The sequence below is a fragment of the Rhinoderma darwinii genome, chromosome 3, assembly GCF_050947455.1.
Source record: "Rhinoderma darwinii isolate aRhiDar2 chromosome 3, aRhiDar2.hap1, whole genome shotgun sequence".
NCBI lineage: Eukaryota > Metazoa > Chordata > Amphibia > Anura > Rhinodermatidae > Rhinoderma > Rhinoderma darwinii.
In genome coordinates this window covers 244,458,319-244,478,717 of record NC_134689.1, presented here as the reverse complement: position 1 = coordinate 244,478,717, position 20,399 = coordinate 244,458,319, and the positions used below count along the sequence as shown (strand labels likewise).

Below are 20,399 nucleotides of genomic sequence, written 5' to 3'. Positions count from 1 at the left end.
TCTCCAACATAATCTGATTGGCGCTGTAATGTAGATAACAACAGTGGTTTTTATTTGGAAAAACTATCATTTTTGACCAAGTTATAAACAATTTTAGATTTATGCTAATTAGTTTCTTAATAGACAACTGGGCGTGTTTTTACTTTTTACCAACTGGGCGTTGTAAAGAGAAGTGCATGACGCTGACCAATCAGTGTCATACACTTCTCATTGTTCCAGCCCAGCTTCTTTCACTGCACAATCACTCTGGAACAATGAGAAGTGTATGATGCTGATTGGTCAGCGTCATACACTCCTCTTCACAACGCCCAGTTGATAAAAAGTAAAAACACGCCCAGTTGTCTATTAAGAAATGAATTAGCATAAATCTAAAATAGTTTATAACTTGGTCAAAAATGATAGTTTTTCAAAAGAAAAACCACTGTTATCTACATTACAGCACCGATCAGATTATGTAGGAGATAGGGCACTTATAATCTGGTGACAGAGCCTCTTTAAGAGCGGGCACAAGCGTGCGTGCACACCCTACGGGAGCCGGCCGAGGTGAGCGGAAGTGAGCGCTGGCGTCTCCTGAGGAGGAGACTGGGGCCAGCGCTCGCAGACCCATTGCTGCGGCCATCAGGAGGTGAGTGAGCCTGACTGCCCGCGGCCATGGACATGACATCTAATCTGTGTATTCTATGAAGAAATGCTGCTCGTCTGACCCATAGTTTTCAATGGGGAGCATAAATTCTGCAATAAAAATCGCAACTTTTGTTGTGTTGCATTTTTTACAGCGATTACGCAGCAGAATCGTAGTTAAAGCCACAGAAAATCCCCATGTGCACATAAAGTTTTCTATAATCAATGCTTCACACTAAATCCGCAAATAAAACCGCTGCAGATTTCTGTGACTGATTTACCTGTGGGTTTTTAGATTCCGCTGCCGATTGTTGCAGAAAATCTATAGCCTATTCTTCCTGTAGGAACATTCCCTAAAGTTTCCAGGAGTACTGATCAGAATATGAACCCACTATAGCAGTTAAGACAAACTGAGGCAATAGGATTCAGTACCACATAATAAGAACATGAGTCATTAAAGCATGGCCAGAATTGGCAACCAGTCTGCTCATAGACACAGGAATATGTCAGATTATTCACTACGAATGCTCTCGGCAGGGGTAGAAATTAAACCATCAAGCCAATCTCCCAATCTGTCCGCTTGAAGAATAAATGAACGGGGACACAGCAATTTCTGCATGTCCTTCACAGTAAAGGCTTTTAATTCAAACTTGGAATGTGAAACATTGTAGAAGACGTATAAAACAGTGGATGTGGTCCTATAGTGACCATAGGTTGAACTCTAGAACTTTATACATATACACCAAGATATATTTCACGAGACAATGGTTCAACATTTGGGCTGAGCACATCACTATTATGCTTCACTGTCATAAGAAAAAGGAGTCATACACTATCTAACGATGAGTAATAAAATATCCACATTTTATTAATATTTGATTAAAAACATTACAGACACAAAGTATTTTCAAGAAGGATCCCACAGAATCCACATAGTGTGGGTAGACTAAATGAATTACTACAACAATAAATAATACACACCCTGATGAATAAACAGAGTCACATTAATGGCCACTAGCTAAACACCGTATTTTCTAGAAGTCAAATGTATAGGCCGAGTTCCTCACCCATAATCCTGGAGGTCTGACACTTACACAGTAGTTTGTAGAATAATCATTTTCAAGACGACCCATATTGATAAAAAGCAGATTACAATAAGGGACAGTTTTTCATCTATAAAAATGTAATGTGATGTATACCTACAGCATGATTATCCACATTAATAAAAAGCATGGTATATACTGTAACACAATAGCTAAATAGGACATTGCATATGACTTTGGTTACAGAAGTAATATGAAAATAATTGGCAGTGTAGAATTCATTTTCAGACATTCTAAGTTTTTAGGTTTACTTTGAATTGACATAAGGCTTTATGGGATCCTTGTCCCATTCAGGCAATGTAGACAGTTTGTCGCTGGTTGCGTCAACAATGGGCCATCCCCAGGCCTTGAAGAATGGAGCCAGGTTTTTATTAACTGCTTGAGAGAACTTCTCTGCCCACAGATTCATCTTAACAATCTTGTCTTTGCTGACATTTGTCATTGTTTGGTATTCTGAGAAAAGTTGCTTAAATGGGTCCCAACCAAACCCTTCCTGCAGCTGAAAAAGTAGAAAAACAGCATAGACTATATTATACTTAATATTATGCAATATTAATTTCTAGACAGTATATAATTCAAACAAATCACACAAATATAGACCGTTATTCTTTACCCAAAATCGAACAATACTTTTGGAAGAATTCTTGTCGTCTATACTAGTAGGCTTAAATGACAGAAACGCATAATTGTGCTCCACAACCAAAATAGAACATAAATACACTTCTACAAAAATAAAAACTATAACCCATTTTCCTTGTCTAACTTGTCACACATCTATATATCTATAAGGTCATTATCCTCACATACACTGATCAATGCTCCCAATGTGTCTGCCTTTCTTCTTTGTGTGACCCATGCAGGAGATCCGTGGCTGCGGGCTGTCAGCTCCGTTCCCCTCCTGACAGCCACAGCCACGAGTCGGCAAGCGCTGGCCTCAGCCTCCTCCTCAGGAGACGCCAGCACTTGCGTCCACTCACCTCAGCCGGATCCCGTAGGGTGCGCGCACACGCTCGTGCCCGCTCTTAAAGGGGCAGCGCGCGCCCCGGACATTGTGGATGAACTTTGACCCGTGAGTACCCTGGACTATCAGAGGGGTCCAGCCCCCTAGTTCGATGCCTGAGAATTGTTGTGTTCCCTAGTTTGTCTATGTGATGGCCTCCTAGTGTGTTACCTGTTCCAGTCCCTGATACAGTCCCTGTACCTGTTCCAGTTCCTAGCATGCCATACCTGGTCTAGCACTGAGCTGTGCCAAAGTCGTGCCGTGCTGCATCCATGTCTGACCTGCTTCATCTCGCCTGACGTCCACCTGCTACCTAGTCCCAGCTGAGCCTGCCCTGCTGCTGTCTGAGCTGCCACAGATACCTATAGAACTATATAGACTCTCACCTGCTCCCTGTTGGCCAGCTGCCTTACCGCCAAGGCGGTACGGCCCAGTGGGTCCACAGACCCTTTGTGACAATATTATTATATTATATTACAGCAACACTTTATCTTAAAAAGAAAGAAGCATAAAGGGGATCAAGCATACAACGGTTTGTTTTCAATGGAAGAAATACAAGTATAAGAAACTATTGGCATGGTAAATTATATACTATCGGTTTCATCCCAACAATTTAACTATATGTTTGAAAACATTGGATTTTTGGTGTACAGTATTACCTGAAGATAAGTCTCAAGAGCTGTCCACACGCTCCACTCATTGAGCTTGGCTCCATTCTTCAGATACTGCTTGATTCTATTTTCTCTGGCTTCTGGCTCGAGAGCAGGATGAGCTTTATCCCTTGGGATTCCCAGCACTGTTTCATGCACATAGACCGACCACAGGTTACAGGTGGCTTCTGTGGTGTGAGGAGGAAATTCCCAAACTCCTCTTTGCTCATTGTGACCAAGTTCATGTATAGGACCCCACAGACCTTTCTTTATATTCTCAACGCTCACTAATGTAGGTGCGGATGGCAGATGACACATTATTGGATATCCAGCATGCATCCAACCTTTAGAAAAAAGTTAACACATACAATTTTTTATTGCTTTAAGTCAACATATTCTAGAAAATGTAAAGGTTTTAAAATTACCCTTCTACGAGGCTGTCAACTAGACTTAAAGAAGTATTCCCAGAATCGACAATTATCACTTATCCACATGATAGGTGATAATTATCTGATCGCTGGGGGTACCATGGTTTCCAAGAATGGGGGTCTCCAGCTGAGACTCCATTCGTGCAAGAATGAGGGTCTTCTGCTCATCATTTTCAATGGAAAGGTGAGCATGCATGAATGGTTATCCTCTATTGAAGTGAATGGAGTTACCTAAGTAACAGCACTTTACATGCAGAAAATACATTCTTTTTAATATAATAAAATATAGATTAATAAAACTATCATTAGCAGAATTACAAAATCAATTTGTTCAGTTGTAAACTATTGACAAAAAACATAATGTCAGTCATAGACTTCTATGGGAAATCCCTGAGAGATTGCAGCCATACTTACCAGCTGATATTTGCACATCAGTAACAAATCTTTCTGGACGTGGAAACTTCTTTGGAATTGCAGCAAGATCAGCTATCGCTTCCATGATCCTATCCCACTGAGACATTAAAGCATCTGGATCTTCTAGTGAGCGGATCACATCAGAGGGGACAGTAAGGATTATGTTATCTGTAATGAGCTCAGCCCAAGGAGATGGATATTTCCGAATTTCTTGCACCCAAGATGAGCGGTTAGTCTTACCTAAAAAAAAAAGTTACGAATTTCACAGTACTTGTGTTTTTTTTTAGGTGTTCCGTGAAGTGTGTAACTGGCATTTTAAATAAGTCACTTGTGTACATCTGGACTATTCATTTTTGTTACATGGTTGAAGTTTTGTCATGGTTGGATTTAGGTACTGCCAGTGACTGATGCAAAATCATTCAATATTTTGTGGCGACATGTAAAAACAAGACTTCCGTGGGATAAAATGATTTATATATTGTCTTGAAGGCTGTTACAAAGTTTTGTTGTTATTTAAAGTTTTTATAAGATAGAACCGGTTATAGATTATTGGCAGGAAATACAAACAGCATTTTAAAGAGGCCATGTCACCAGATTATAAGTGCCCTATCTCCTACATAATCTGATCGGCGCTGTATTGTAGATAACAGCAGTGGTTTTTATTTTGAAAAACGATCATTTTTAAGCAAGTTATGAACAGTTTCAGATTTATGCTAATGACTTTCTTAATAGACAACTGGGCGTGTTTTACTTTTCGGCGTGTATGATGCTGACCAATCAGTGACCAATCAGCGTCATACACTCCTCATTGTTCCAGCCCAGCTTCTTTCACTGCACAATCACAATGCAACAATGGGCTGGAACAATGAGAAGTGTATGATGCTCATTGGTCACTGATTGGTCAGCGTCATACACTCCTCTGTACAACGCCCAGTTGGTAAAAAGTAAAAACAGTTGTCTATTAAGAAAGTCATTAGCAAAATTATCGTTTTTCAAAATAAAAACCACTGTTGTTATCTACATTACAGCGCTTATCTGATTATGTAGGAGATATGGCACTTATAATCTGGTGATAGAGCCTCCTTAAGGTTGAAAACATTTTTCTAACTAAAACTTTAGCTTTAGAAATTGTGTAGTTATCTAATGTCAATATACTGTATTTCTAGATCATTGATGCCCAGTTTGATGGCTGCATGCCAATTCTTAAAGGGGTTTTCCCACCAAATACATGTATCACCTATCCACAGGGTAGGTGATAAATCTATGATCACTGGGCGTCCCCTGTTCCTCCTCACACAGAGGCGAGTTTTCGTCAGTCCCATAGTTTAAATGGAGCGGCAGCGAGGATTTAAAAATCCCCATTTCAGTGACCAAGGGGGTCCCAGAGAGAGGGCACCCAAAGATCATATATTGTTAACCTACTTTGTGGATAGGTGTCACATGTATTTTGTGGGAAAAAAACTTTTTGGATATCAGATACTTTTTTTTAATTAACATTTTGCACATTAAAGATAATGCAAATAAACAGTAAAACGCCCTAAAATCCCCTTTCTCCCCTTTTCCTTTTGAGTAAATACTGCAGGGTTCTTTGGGGTACAGCTTTAAGTCATACAATCAGTATTACATAGCATATATAATCAAAAGCATGTTCAGTAAATAATTATTAGTGAGCCCCTAAAGAGAATGGAGTGCCCATTATGTGGTGACATGTCAGTGACAATGAAGTCCTGGGGTATCTATCCATGGAGCACATCGTTCCTCAAACTTTAGTGGGGAGCCACTTTTAACCCCTTAACGACCACCGTATAGTGTTTTTATGGAGGCTGTTCAGGGTTGTTCTTCTGAAGCGTCGCCTTTTCACTGTGGCACTTCAGAAGAAGTTTTCGCATCAGCCGGGTTGCTCATGAAGCCCAGGCTTGGAGACTGCTAGCAGTGGTTTCCGATCATGTTTAACGGCTCAGAAGTGACAAAAGCGTCAAAGGCGACCGCCGCATCTGAGTGGTTTTGGAGGGAGGGGGCTTCCTCTATCACTCCATCGGCACTCCGCGATGCGATCCCTGGGTGTCGATGGTTTTAATGGCAGCCGGGGGCCTAACAGAAGCCCCCAGGTCTGCCTTTAGTAAATGCCTGCTAGGCAATGCCAGAGGCATGGCCCAACAGATGCCTGACGGTTTTACACTGACAGGCAATAATACACTGCAATACTGAAATATTATAAAAGTGATTAAAAGATCGCATAGTAAAGTCCCCTAGTGGGACAAAAAAAATAAAAATAAATTTTTGATAACGTTTGTAATAAATAGAAGTCCCAAGTAAATAAAAAACCCACTTTTTCCCCTTACAAAATACTTTGTTATGAAAATAAAAGTAAAAAGTTACACATATTTGGTATCGCCGCGTCCGTAACAACCCCAACTATAAAACTATTACATTATTTAACATGCACGGTGAACGCCATAAAAAAATAAAATACAATGCCAGAATTGCTGTTTTATGTTCATCCTGCCTTCAAAAAAATTTAATAACAAGTGATCAAAAAGTCGCATGTACTCCAAAATGGTAGCAATAAAAACTACAAGTCGTCCAGGGAAAAAAAAGCCCTCATACAACTGCATCGGCAGAAAAATAAAAAAGTTATGGCTCTTAAAATATGGCGACACAAAAACAAATAATTTAGAAAAAAAAAGTGTTATTACTTTGTAAACGTAGTAAAACATAAAAAAAACTAGATAAATTTGGTAACACCGCAATCGTAACAACCCGCTGAATAAAATTATTAGGTTATTTATACCACCTATTACCCCACCAAAATAGTTAATAAAATGTAATCAATAAATTATATGTACCCCAAAATAGTGCTATTAAAAAATACAACTTCTCCCATGAAAAAACAAGTTCTTATACAGCTATGTCGACGGAAAAATAAAAAAGTTCTTTGAATGCGATGATGGAAAAACTTTAAAAATTGCTTGGTCTTTAAGGTTTACAATTCCTTCTGTATTAAGGGGTTAAGGTAGGATCGTTTTTGCAGTTGCAGTATACTGTTAACCTTATTCATTTTCTATGAGACGTAGTTAAAGCAGATAGCCAGTGTTCCGCCAACAATTTTCTGGCTAAGTATAATAATCGTGCCTGGTTCTGTTAACCTTGGGACATTTTTATGAAAATTAGGACCTTGCTTACCCTTTATAAACATAGGAGCTACTTCTACTCCTTGTACTGAAATCGGAACATTGCCCAGTTGACTCTTGGCTTTAACGATAATGTATAGAAGTCCACCCCAGGCACAGGATATTGAAACCTTCTCATCAACAACGCCCTTCCTGTTCACAACCACTGGGGCACGACAAAACTCTTTGGCACCGCTCAGGTCATCTGAGTGACAGCCAATCTGCACCTACAATAAATATAACAATTATACAAGTAGAATTGATAATTTATAATACAAAAAAATGGTGCATTTTAAGGATATATGAGCTGTTATAAAACAAGTTTGCTATCTTGCAAACACTTATCAGTAGAAAGGAACAGAGAGACATTCCTGGAGATTACCTGGAGACCTTTACCCACGGCTGAGGCAGGAAACACAAGTTTTGCGGTTTTTCGAGGAGGTAAGTAGAGTCCAGTACTTCTCCAGGCATCAGCACCTGGGGACAGAGTACCAATGAATCAGTATGTCTTTTTGGACCCTGTTAGATTAATTATAAAGGGAGGTTTTTTTTCCCTAGAAGCATTGCTTACTACGCAGTATGGAGGCACTATACAGCGGCACACAATGTGTTAACCATAGGAACTCTGTGTGCAACTGTACAGGCCGTTTACTTGGTGCCTTAGGGTTAATTCACGTTTAGGATTTGCAGCTGATATCCGTTCCATTATAAACTCCATTTAGATGGATAGAACAGATTTCTACAATAGAAATCTGCCACATGGGAACTTATAATGTTATAATGTTGACTGTAATAAGGCCCCATGCACACGACTGTATTTTCATCTATCCCGAAATACTGTCCGTTGATACGGCTCCGTATTTGATCCGTATATATGGAAGGTTGTCCGTAAATGCGTTCGTACTACATCCGTATTCCATCTGTATATACGGATTCGTAAAATAAGGGGGAGGATGCAAATGATGTCATCAGCATGTTGCATAGCAACGCTTCCGTAAATATGGATGGTTTACGGATGCACATCCGTAGCCGTCTGTATTTATGGAAGCTCCCATAGGCTTCTATAGGCGAGTCCTTGCCATAATTACTGACAAGAATAAGACAGGTTCTATAATTTTTACCGCACGGACACCATCAGTAAAAATACTGAAAGGTGTCCGTGGACAATAGAAATTAATGCGTCCATAATTACTGTCAGTAATTACTGATGCAAAATACAGTCGTGTGGTGCATGGAGCCTAAGGGCTTGTTCACATAGCTCCGGCTGTCATGCTCAGTACCCTCTGGTCTGTGGGAAACTGAGGGCATAACTGGAACGTTGAATGCTGTGTTCCTTCAAGTGAGACCGTAAGGTCAATATTCTGCCAGATATGAAGGATGAACACCACATATTGATATATGTACCTATCTAGCTGGCTTTTTTTACAGTGGGAGAGAACTGAATCCCCATATCTGATATAAGTGAAAAGCCTTCAGGGAAAAACTTTTATGCAACGTGAACACACTTTTTGTCAGATAGAAATGACTGCAATCTGACGGAATTACCAGTCAAAGCTAAAACCAATACATATCTGATGGACTATACAAAAAATGCAGTGTGAAAGTTCACACCCACATAAAAACATACTGTATATACTCAGATATGAGAAAAGTACTTTACCAGGGTTTGTGGCATCAATTTGCACTGTAAAAGGGGGTTTGCACGAACCACCGTTACATTCCTCATCATCTAGTTTATCCAGACAGCTTACTTCTTGGGCCAGACACATCACAAAAGCCTCCTTGGAGCAACTTTTTGCTGGACACTGTTTGCTGACATTGGGGATACTACAACCATGTACCAGGTGTATCAGTTCTTCTTGTAGCGATGAAATAAGAGGGCTGGCTGGCAACCTCATAAATGTAGAAACATCTTGTCGGAGTTTAGACAGCCAGTTGCTGAGAGTTGGCGTCAAGTCAGCCCCACTCTTCAAGTCACCTAAGAGTTGACAGACTGCCCTGGGAAAATGGTAGGTATTAGCATATGCCTGAGGATCCAAAACCTGATAAATGCCCTGAGTTGCTGTTCTCGCCAAAATGCTGATTCCAAGCTTATTGAGCACTTTGTTTCCAGGATATTGAGAAAGCACGTTTGGATGAGAGTAAGACCAGTACCAGGCATGGCCAGCAATGAGTAGGCCTCCACCTTCTGCCACAAACTGCTGGATATTTTCTGCCTCAGCATCAGAGTATGAAGTGCAACAGTAGACGCTGAGCTCAGGAACTAAATTAGACACCACAGGTTGTAAGCCTTCCGTCTGTAGGACACATGCAAAATTTGCCAGTTCTTTAACAACACCAATTTTTCCTTGTCTTCCCATATCCAGCCATGAGATGGCATTGAGCAAGAAGGTTTTGAGCTGTGGTTTGCAAAGATAGCCTTCATGCGTCCCCACGATAACACGCCCTTTGCCGTAAAATGCTGCACCAAAAAAGCACTGATTACTATTGGTTAGACCAATTGGGAAAGTCAGAGGTCCATGAAGGAGTAGTTCTGAGGGGACATTTTGTCCACTAATGTCCATGTTGCTTACACCTTGCATAAGATGCTTCAACTCCGCTGTAAAGTTTACACTATGTAAAACATAATAAAAGAAAAGAAATTAGAACGCTATCATTTGTTTCTTTTCAATAATCTGATTAGGACATCCATTATTTACAGATTATACTTACTCATTGTCGAACGGGCACCATGGTATGTTATCACTCACATTAAAATTCCCTTTTTCCCCACACTGACCAGTGAAATATATCCCAGCAACAGATGTTATTTTGTTCCCAGGAAAATTGCACAGAACATTATCTTGTTTGTGGCACTGCGCCCAATGCCATGCTTGAGCGCCAATGAGAAGACCTCCTCCTTCTTTTACAAAGGATACTATTTCCTTTGCCTGGTTATCACTATATCCATTTGTACAGAGCACGCCTAAATCTTTCTTCAGACCAGAGATCTTTTCAACCTTGTGTCCAGAGACAGAGAGAGCCTGTTCCAAATTACCCAGGTTGCTGTCTACACCAAATACTGCTTCTGGGGAAGGTTTCAGCCATGATACTGCGTTTTTTAGGAAATCCATGAATTGCGGCAGGTTCAGATATGCCTCGTGGCTCAAGACCACAACACGACCCTTTCCGTACTTAGAGGCAGCGATGAGGACATGTTTTCCAGTACTTGCCAGGACTGGAAAAGCATCATCACCAGTCAGGAGAAGATTGCAAGGTACACTGTTCCCAGAGAAGTTTATACTACAGATACCTTGGACCAGTGAGCGGTAATCTTCATTAACAGCCATTTTCTATGTTCTGTAAAATAAGATAAGCACATTTTGTCATTCCTTAAATATGTATTATAGTTTAGTCATTAGAATATAATGAATATAAGACTGCGAAGCGAGAGGAAGTAATAGACCGGATCGACCAAACTGAATTGTGATTGGCTGTCAGATGAAGGAAACCTATTGTATAAAACTGATAGAACTGATTATTATGCAACACAGACTATGCCCGTTCTATCTCACAAAATATGAGCGCGTCATCTCTAACATACATATTACTAATAAACTATTCTTATAGATAATGACCATGGTTCCTCCAAGTATAAATAGTTGACTGTAGACTGCTACCATAATAACTAGATTATACGTTTCTTGTTAATGCAAGTACTTATAGGGGTAGTCTGGTTTAGAAAATCCATTTTCAAACTCCCTGTTAGGCCCTATTCACCCGACAGGGAATCTTGGCCGTGTGACAGCTGCTCTTTGAACGGCCGTCACACGCCTCACTAAGAAATATAGACCCGAAATGGAGGAATCGCTGTTTTTTTTAATTTTCTACCCCACAAATAATTTTTTCCCGTTTCCTCGTACATTATATGGCACAATAAATGGTGCTACGGAAAACTACAACTCGTCCCGCAAAAATCAAGCCCTAATAGGACTATATTGACGGAAAAATAAAAAAGTTATGGCTTTGAAAGTTGAAGAGGAAAAAACGAAAATAAAAATCTGAAAAAGGGCTGTGGAGGGAAGAGGTTAAATTCAAACGGACAGGGAAAAAAACTCATGCAAAACGGGTCAAAATCGGCCGTTAAAAACAGAAACACGGCCCGGAACAGATGCAAAATGGACCAAAACTGACGTTTTTATAGGCTGACACACGGACCCTGTCATGTGAATAGAGCCTTAGGGCATTCTGAGTTAATAGCCAGAGCAGAGAGTGGCTACAGAGTACAACTCTTAGGCCCTGTTCAAAAAACGGCCGTCACACAGCTGCAGTAGGAACAATAGACCCCAAATGGGACTATTAACACGACCATTTTTTTTTTGACGGCTGTAAGCTGTCATTTAAAATTAGATTACGCTTGCTGTGCTGTAAATATCACACAAACGTTACCGAAGTGTCGGGATTGTGAATAGACATCGCGTCCTGGCTGATAGTGATGTCTATTCACTGTCAGGACACTTCAGTAACGTTAGTATGTGAGTAAGTGACAGCACATAGTGCTCTAGCTAGAGCACTATGTGCTGTGTAAATGAATGGAGAGAAGTGTATGACGCTGATTGGTCACTGATTGGTCAGCGTCATACACTTCTCTCCACAACGCCCACTTGGCCAAAAAGTAAAACACGCCCAGTTGTTCATTAAGAAACTCATTAGCATAAAGCTAAAATAGGTCATAACTCTGTCAAAAATGATCGTTTTCTAAATACAAAAACACTGTTGTAATCTACATTACAGTGCCGATCACATCATGTACAATATAATGTGGTGACAGAGCCTCTTTAAATGTATTTTCTTTTAGTTTTATTAATTAGATTTTACTATGTATGAAATAAATTGTTTATTATTTTTAAATGTAGCTATTTATTTTTCATTTTTAAAAACGTCTCTGGGGGCAGCCATATTGGAGACTGGCAACTGAAAGCAATAGGAGTCAATTCACAGAGAAACACCCATTCCCCCAGAGACCAGAGATAGGAGACAAATTTTTATGCGGGCCAAAAAATAATTGCTTGTCGGCAGCACACCACCCTGTGTAAACAGGGATTGTGCTGCCAACAAGATGCAATAGGTATGGGGACGACCGATCGTATTGACAATCGTTCATTTGCATACTTGCGGCCATTTCTCCATATAAATGTAGCAAACAAGCGCCGATCGACATGCTGTTATCAGCCAGGAAATCTAGCCGTGTAAAACCACCCTTATCTAGGCCTTACTTAGACCTCCAGCAGTACTTTAGAGCTGTCATTAGCTCCCACAAATGATATTGAGGTGATTCTGCTCATTTTATCTCAGTCTATACAGCAGAGATACAATGAGTCTAGTGAGCTACAGAGAACAGGAAGTGTCAGCGTGTTGTGACTACTCTAGTGGCCACTGTGAAAACTCATAGTAACAAAATAGTAACAAAATAAAATAAACACTTCCAAAAATGACAAAGAAAAATAAGTTTCAAATAAAAAAACTGATTAATTTTCTGATAATAGATTTTTATATGAAATATTTTAAATGAGTAATTATTTGCAGGGCCGGATTAAAGTTGGTTGAGTCACCTAGATAAAAAGTTTGGTGGGAGGCCCAATCCCACTGTGGTATCCAGACCGAACCTAACCAACTATTGTAGACAGATATAGAAGAGGTGACAGCACATGACTGTGGCCCCCTCCATAAGTCTATGTGAGATATGGAATAAGCAGAGCTAGCGAATCCCTTAGAGGGCCCCGCTGATGCAGAACGGTAATCAGTTGATCCCTGTATTCCTGAGAGTTGACTAGTCCTAGAGGTGAGCAGTGCATACACTAACCATATAAATAGAGTCTTGCCAGGGGTGTTACTAGAAAATTCTGAACCCCATTCGGAAGTTGAGTGTTAGCGCCCCCTAGGTCCCCTACGTAGTAGGAATCCTGTGCCCTCCCTAAAATAAGGCCCTGTTAATACATGACCTTCACTATATTGTATATTAGAATAGATGGTAAATATGCCTTATGCCTACAAAGGATATTTATGTATTTATAGCTACTGCAGTTAAACTCTGGTATTGATACATACCACCAACCCCTACACTCCAGCATTTCACAGGGAAAGATGGCTGCTGGTCCTCAATGCAAAAACATAGATTATTAAGGTTCATTTTATGATTTTAATGTCATACTTTGTCAGAAGAGGGCAGGAAGCCTGTAGGTTTCTACCTGAAGTAAATTCTATAAATTATTTACACAAAGACTGGATTATTAGTGTAATTTGAATTTATTGTCTAGGTTCCATTAATATACCACTGTCCTATAGGACTGTAAGTACGCATGCACACCACTGTGTTTTGTACAGAGCCATAATATGGCACCCTTAGAAGTCTATACTACTGTGCTTTCATATGTCTCTTTTTAAGCAGAGGTCAGGCTGTAGCGTCCATGGCCATGGGCCATCGGGTTTACTCACCTCCCGACGCCCGCAGCCATGCATCTGTGAGCGCTGGTCCCCATCTCCTTCCTAGGAGACGCCAGCGCTCACTTCCGCTCCAGTCCGCTGTGTCCCGTAGGGTGCGTGTGCACGTTTGTGCTCGCTCTTAAATGGCCAGCGAGCGCACATGAAAACAATCATCATCATCATCATCATCAACTCACATGATTTCCTGGACTATAAGAAGGCCCCCTGCCCTCCTGATCCTTGCCCGGGCGTTGTTAGTATATCCCAAGTTTGTCTTGCAAATGGTCCTTTAGTGTTTTCCCGTTCCAGTTGTTACCCCTGCCCTGTTAAATGTTCCTGTATCCCGTGCTGTGTTCTTGTACCTGTGCCTACTAGTGTTGGAGTCGTGTCTAATTCACCTGCTGTTGTTTTCCACGTCTAGTGTCTTCTGCTACGTCCATTGTTTTCTGACACGTCAAGTGTCTTCTGCCACGTCCAGTGTCCTCTGCCACGTCTTGTACTGTCCACCCCGTCTGGCGCAACCTGCTGCACCTACCTCCATCCGTGCTGAAGCCACAGCCACTGTCTGGACTAGTTCAGGTACCCGTATGTTACGAACTGCTATAGACTTTTGTATAGACTGTGACTAGGCCAGCTGCCTCTCTGTTACGGCGAAGCGGCCTAGTGGGTCCATATGGAGCGTGACACAGGCTACATATGAATTAAACAGTAAGAATATCATTCCATGTTCCATCCAATGGCGTATTACTGAGGTATTCTCCAACAATTCCAACATATGGCGGCACAAAGACTGCATACTGCGACATAGAACAGAGCCGCAGAAACTCATTGTGACTCTGTACCATCTTCAATGTTATTATAAACAAGTTACTGTAAACCTTTGGAGCAGGGCTGGGCAATTAATAGAAAAAAAAAAGCTGCAATTCATGTAGAAAACCGACGTCATCTTGCAGATTTCGTTATTATTTTGTTAGTTTTTTTCTGTTTTAACTGTATCTGCGTCCAATGGTAGAGAATGGGGCCGTTAGATCCCTGCTCTACCACTCACTATGTAACAGCCGTGAGCGGCTCGGCACAGACAGTAGTGAGGCAGTGACGTCTTCGCGCCTGTCTGTGCCGAGCCACACAGACCAGAGGAGCAGAGGGATCTCCTTCACTCATCGTGTGGACAAGGTTAGGTGAGCATGTATTTTATTATTTTTATTAGGCACTATTGGGGCTGTGTGGGGGCAGCTATAGGGGCATTATATTATGTGGGGCAGTTATGGGGCATTATACTGTATGGGGCAGCTATAAGGGGCGTTATACTGTGTGGGGACACCTTTGGGGGCATTATACTGTGTAGGGGAAGCTATAGTGGCATTATACTGTGTGGGGGAACTATAGGGGAATGATACTATGTGGGGGCATTATACTGTGTGGGGGCAGCTATGGGGGCATTATACTGTGTGGGGGCAGCTATGGGACCATTATACTGTGTGGGGGCAGCTATGGGAGCATTATACTGTGTGGGTCATCTATGGGGCATTATACTGTGTAGGGGAAGCTATAGTGGCATTATACAGTGTGGGGGCACTATGGGGGAATTATACTATGTAGGGGGCACTATGGGGGCATCTATAGGGCATTATACTGTGTGGGGGCAGCTATGGGGGAATTATACTGTGTGGGGGCAGCTATGGGAGCATTATACTGTGTGGGTCAGCTATGGGGCATTATACTGTGTAGGGGAAGCTATAGTGGTAATATACTGTGTGGGGGCAGCTATGGGGGCATTAAACTATGTGGGTCAGCTATGGGGAATTACAGTGTGTGGGGAGAACTATGGGGGCATTATACTGTGTGGGGGGGCAGTGTCAGGAGGTATATTATATACACAGTAGTATAGAGCAGACTCAAGAGATGTATATTAATTGAATGACATGCAAAAGGGGTGTGGCCTAAAATATGATTCATTAATCGAAATCGAGGTTACATGTTTAATAAATTAGGATTTTGATTTAGGTCATAATCACCTAGCCCTACTTTGGAGCCAGTTATGCTCCTTTTACCAAGGCAGAGTTTCTTGCCTGTAACGGGAGTCGATCGGTTCTTGTTTAGCTCCATTTATTTGGAGCAATTATCAATACTATATGTGCCTCAACGATAGTTAGTGAGATCATTCAGACACATACAGTTTTATTATTGTTGGCAGCACATCCTGTTTACATGGGAGCTGTACGGCTAACAACCGATAATTTTATTGCCCGTGTAAAAGATCTGATCAGCCGACAAAGGAGTGTATGCTCGTTTGTTTGCTGATCGCTGGGCATGTTACACGAGCCGTTAATAAGCAACAAACGTTTGAAAATGCCCTCATTCGCCCGATCATCGGCCCATGTGAAATGAAATAATAGCTTTTATGGACTTCCGTAGTAAACTCACCCAATATGGGCGTAACTACCAGGCTAGCAGGCATAGCAACTGCTATGGGGCCCAGGAATTAAGAGGGCCCATCTCTACTCCAGAGGTAAAGTAACTATGGAAGGCAAAAGGCAAGAAAGAAAGGCAGAAGTGGGAAAATAAATGTAGATGACTGGGATAACAAAGAAGGGAGCACAAGACACGGCACCGAGTGGAGACCAAAATAATTTAAAGCCTTTTATGTTCTGATGGAGTCAGCACTATTTCAAGTTTTGCTATGAGGCCCCATGGTTACTTGTCATGCCCCCGCCACCCAACATGTGTTGGTATCAGTTTTTGTAATAATTTTTGTATTTCAAAAAACAAAAATGTAAAACAAAAGCAGAGGTTAATTTTCCAGGGTGGACAGAACTTCAACTTTCCCCCCGAAGTGTCTTAATTGGGTTTGGCCTACAGCTCTACATTTATGAACCAATTTAAAAGCTTGAAAAAGGTATCTGCCTGGCATTGCAAATGTAGAAACATTTTTGTTTTACCCAATTCATCATGATATTACAATGTGTTATCAATGGATTTCAAAAAGACTGCAAGGAATCCTACTTAGTTATCTCAGTGTAAGTGTATATCATGATGAAATCAAAACCGATCTAAAAGTGTAACTGACATTTAAAGGCTATATACAGCTTTAGAAGCTATTTTAGATAGATAGATAGATAGATAGATAGATAGATAGATAGATAGATAGATAGATAGATAGATAGATAGATAGATAGATAGATAGATAGATAGATAGATAGATATGAGATAGATAGATAGATAGATAGATAGATAGATAGATAGATAGATAGATAGATAGATAGATAGATAGATAGATAGATGATAGATAAATAGATAGATAGATAGATAGATGATAGATAAATAAATAGATAGATAGATAGATAGATAGATAGATAGATAGATAGATAGATAGATAGATAGATAGATAGATAGATAGGATATGAGATAGATAGATAGATAGATAGATAGATAGATAGATAGATAGATAGATAGATAGATAGATAGATAGATAGATAGATAGATAGATAGATAGATAGATATGGGATAGATAGATAGATAGATAGATAGATAGATAGATAGATAGATAGATAGATAGATAGATAGATAGATAGATAGATAGATAGATAGATAGATTGATAGATAGATATGAGATAGATATGAGATAGATAGATAGATAGATAGATAGATAGATAGATAGATAGATAGATAGATAGATAGATAGATAGATAGATAGATAGATATGAGATAGATAGATGATAGATAAATAGATAGATAGATAGATAGATAGATAGATAGATAGATAGATAGATAGATAGATGATAGATAAATAGATAGATAGATAGATAGATAGATAGATAGATAGATAGGATATGAGATAGATAGATAGATAGATAGATAGATAGATAGATAGATAGATAGATAGATATGGGATAGATAGATAGATAGATAGATAGATAGATAGATAGATAGATAGATAGATAGATAGATATGAGATAGATAGATAGATAGATAGATAGATAGATAGATAGATAGATAGATAGATAGATAGATAGATAGATAGATGATAGATAGATAGATAGATAGATAGATAGATAGATAGATAGATATGAGATAGATAGATAGATAGATAGATAGATAGATAGATAGATAGATAGATAGATAGATAGATAGATAGATAGATAGATAGATAGATATGAGATAGATAGATAGATATGAGTAGATAGATAGATAGATAGATAGATAGATAGATAGATAGATAGATAGATAGATAGATAGATAGATAGATAGATAGATAGATAGATAGATATGAGTAGATAGATAGATAGATAGATAGATAGATAGATAGATAGATAGATAGATAGATAGATAGATATGGGATAGATAGATATGGGATAGATAGATAGATAGATAGATAGATAGATAGATAGATATGAGATAGATAGATAGATAGATAGATAGATATGAGATAGATAGATAGATAGATATGAGATAGATAGATAGATAGATATTTCTTTCATATATATATATATATATACAAATCGAAAAAATGAGCAGCAACTCCAGAGATCAAGTGAAAAAAATGGGTACTTTATTGCCCGTGCGACGTTTCAGCTCCGTCCACTGGAGCCTTATATATATATATACTGTATTTTGTGTTTTTAAGCAACTTTCAAATTCACTTATTTAAAAATGTTTTTACTATGTACGATAGGGGCTTCTATGTATCCTGTATACATAGAAGCTGTACTGTTCTCTCTCGGCAGAATCTGCCAGCTAAGTAGTTGTAAAGCTAGTTTCTCCAGTGTGACCCAGTTTATTCTAGTACTCTCTGCTTAGAAGAAAAATATATCATAACCCCCAGTCTCATAAGTAAATATTACATGGATAAGACATGTCAAGTTACCATATAACAGCAAGCTGTAATATACTATAGAGATGACACTGGATATTATATAACACTCTAGTAATAACATACATACCTCTCACTGCAGAAGACCAACAAAGAGCATGGAGATAAAGTTACACCCGCTGTGCCAACACAGACTGTATATTCAGAAGGGTGTGATCTGCCATCTACTCTGCCCAGCAAATCATGCACAGATATATGTGGGCTGACACACAGATGACATGGCAGTAACTTAACCAGGACAGACCACAACGTCACGGGAAAGAAGGAAGTAAAAGTTTTCACAGTGATCATCACTGAGTGATGTGCTGTATTCGTGAACATGCGCAGGCGCAGAAAGTACAATATGAAATTCCGCTGTACAACCACAAGAGGGCGCACAATTCATGCATCCTTTGTAATATCAGCTACACTTCTAAAAATAAAACCGATAAATCACTAAAATTTTTCTGTTGTAATTGATGTTATCTATCTATCTATCTATCTATCTATCTATCTATCTATCTATCTATCTATCTATCTATCTATCTATCTATCTATCTATCTATCTCATATCTATCTATCTATCTATCTATCTATCTATCTATCTATCTATCTATCTATCTATCTATCTATCTATCTATCTATCTATCTATCTATCTATCTATCTATCTATCTATCATCTATCTATCTATCTATCTATCTATCTATCTATCTATCTATCTATCTATCGCGTAACTACCGCTATAGCAGCCGTAGCGGCTGCTACGGGGCCCACAGCATGAGGGAGCCCGTGCCACGGGCATGGCCGGAGGCTCCGCTAGCAGCTGCTATGGCTGGGGGATACATATGTGATTGCTGGGACCCCCAGCGATAAGGAGAACGGGGAACTGAAAGTCCCCTGTAGTTCTCCATGACAGACCTCGGACTTGTGCGCATGCGTGACCAGCGCTCCTTTCATTTTTATTGAACTGCGCAGTCGCCGGAAGTCCGAGGTTTGTCATGTAGAACTTCGGGGGACTTTCGGTCCCCCGTTCTCCTTATTGCTGCCAGCGATCACACATGTATCCCCTATCCTGTGGATAGGGGATGCATGTCTTTTGTAGGACAAACTATAGGGCGTTTATTTTTTTTGGGGGGGGGGGGGGGTCTGTATGGCGATATCTACAGGGGGGGTTCTGTATGGTGTTATCTACAGGGGGGTCTGTATGGCATTATCTACAGGGGGGTTCTGTATGACGTTATCTACAGGGGGGACTCTGTATGGCGTTATCTACTGGGGGGACTCTGCATAGCGCTATCTACAGGGGGGACTATGTATGGCGTTATCTACAGGGGGAGTCTGTATGGCGTTATCTACAGGGGGGGTCTGTATGGCGTTATCTACAGGGGTTCTGTATGGCATTATCTACAGGGGGTGTCTGTATGGCGTTATCTACAGGGGGGGGGCCTGTATGGTGTTATCTACAGGGCGGTGTCTGTATGGCGTTATCTACAGGGGGTGTCTGTATGGCGTAATCTACAGGGGGTGTCTGTATGGCGTTATCTACAGGGGGGTGTCTGTATGGCGTTATCTACAGGGGGGTGTCTGTATGGTGTTATCTACAGGGGGGTCTGTATGGTGTTATCTACAGGGGGGGTTCTGTATGGTGTTATCTACAGGGGAGTCTGTATGGCGTTATCTACGTGGGGGTCTGTATGGCGT

The 20,399-nt window shown here is 40.3% G+C and overlaps 1 protein-coding gene across 1 annotated transcript; it reads right to left on the bottom strand.

Moving 5' to 3' along the window:
- Nucleotides 1-1,383: 1,383 nt before the first annotated feature.
- On the bottom strand, nt 1,384-19,012 carry LOC142749511 (TRPM8 channel-associated factor homolog). The gene is made up of 8 exons (XM_075857625.1): nt 18,789-19,012; nt 10,099-10,725; nt 9,047-9,999; nt 7,769-7,863; nt 7,400-7,613; nt 4,217-4,456; nt 3,384-3,718; nt 1,384-2,223 (listed from the first exon to the last, which is right to left on the bottom strand). Exons 2-8 carry the CDS (start codon nt 10,713-10,715, stop codon nt 1,972-1,974), a joined length of 2,706 nt encoding a protein of 901 aa, XP_075713740.1. The 5' UTR covers nt 10,716-10,725; nt 18,789-19,012; the 3' UTR covers nt 1,384-1,971.
- Nucleotides 19,013-20,399: the final 1,387 nt, after the last annotated feature.

What these genes read in the sequence shown, in the direction of transcription:
- LOC142749511 (XM_075857625.1), bottom strand. Translation starts at nt 10,715, where the DNA reads ATGGCTGTTAATGAAGATTACCGCTCACTGGTCCAAGGTATCTGTAGT. An exon ending in TGGTGCCCGTTCGACAATGA is followed by an intron (nt 10,000 to 10,098) that starts GTAAGTATAATC and finishes TGTTTTACATAG; the next exon opens with TGTAAACTTTACAGCGGAGT. An exon ending in TGATGTGCAAATATCAGCTG is followed by an intron (nt 3,719 to 4,216) that starts GTAAGTATGGCT and finishes TTTTTTCTAAAG; the next exon opens with GTTGGATGCATGCTGGATAT.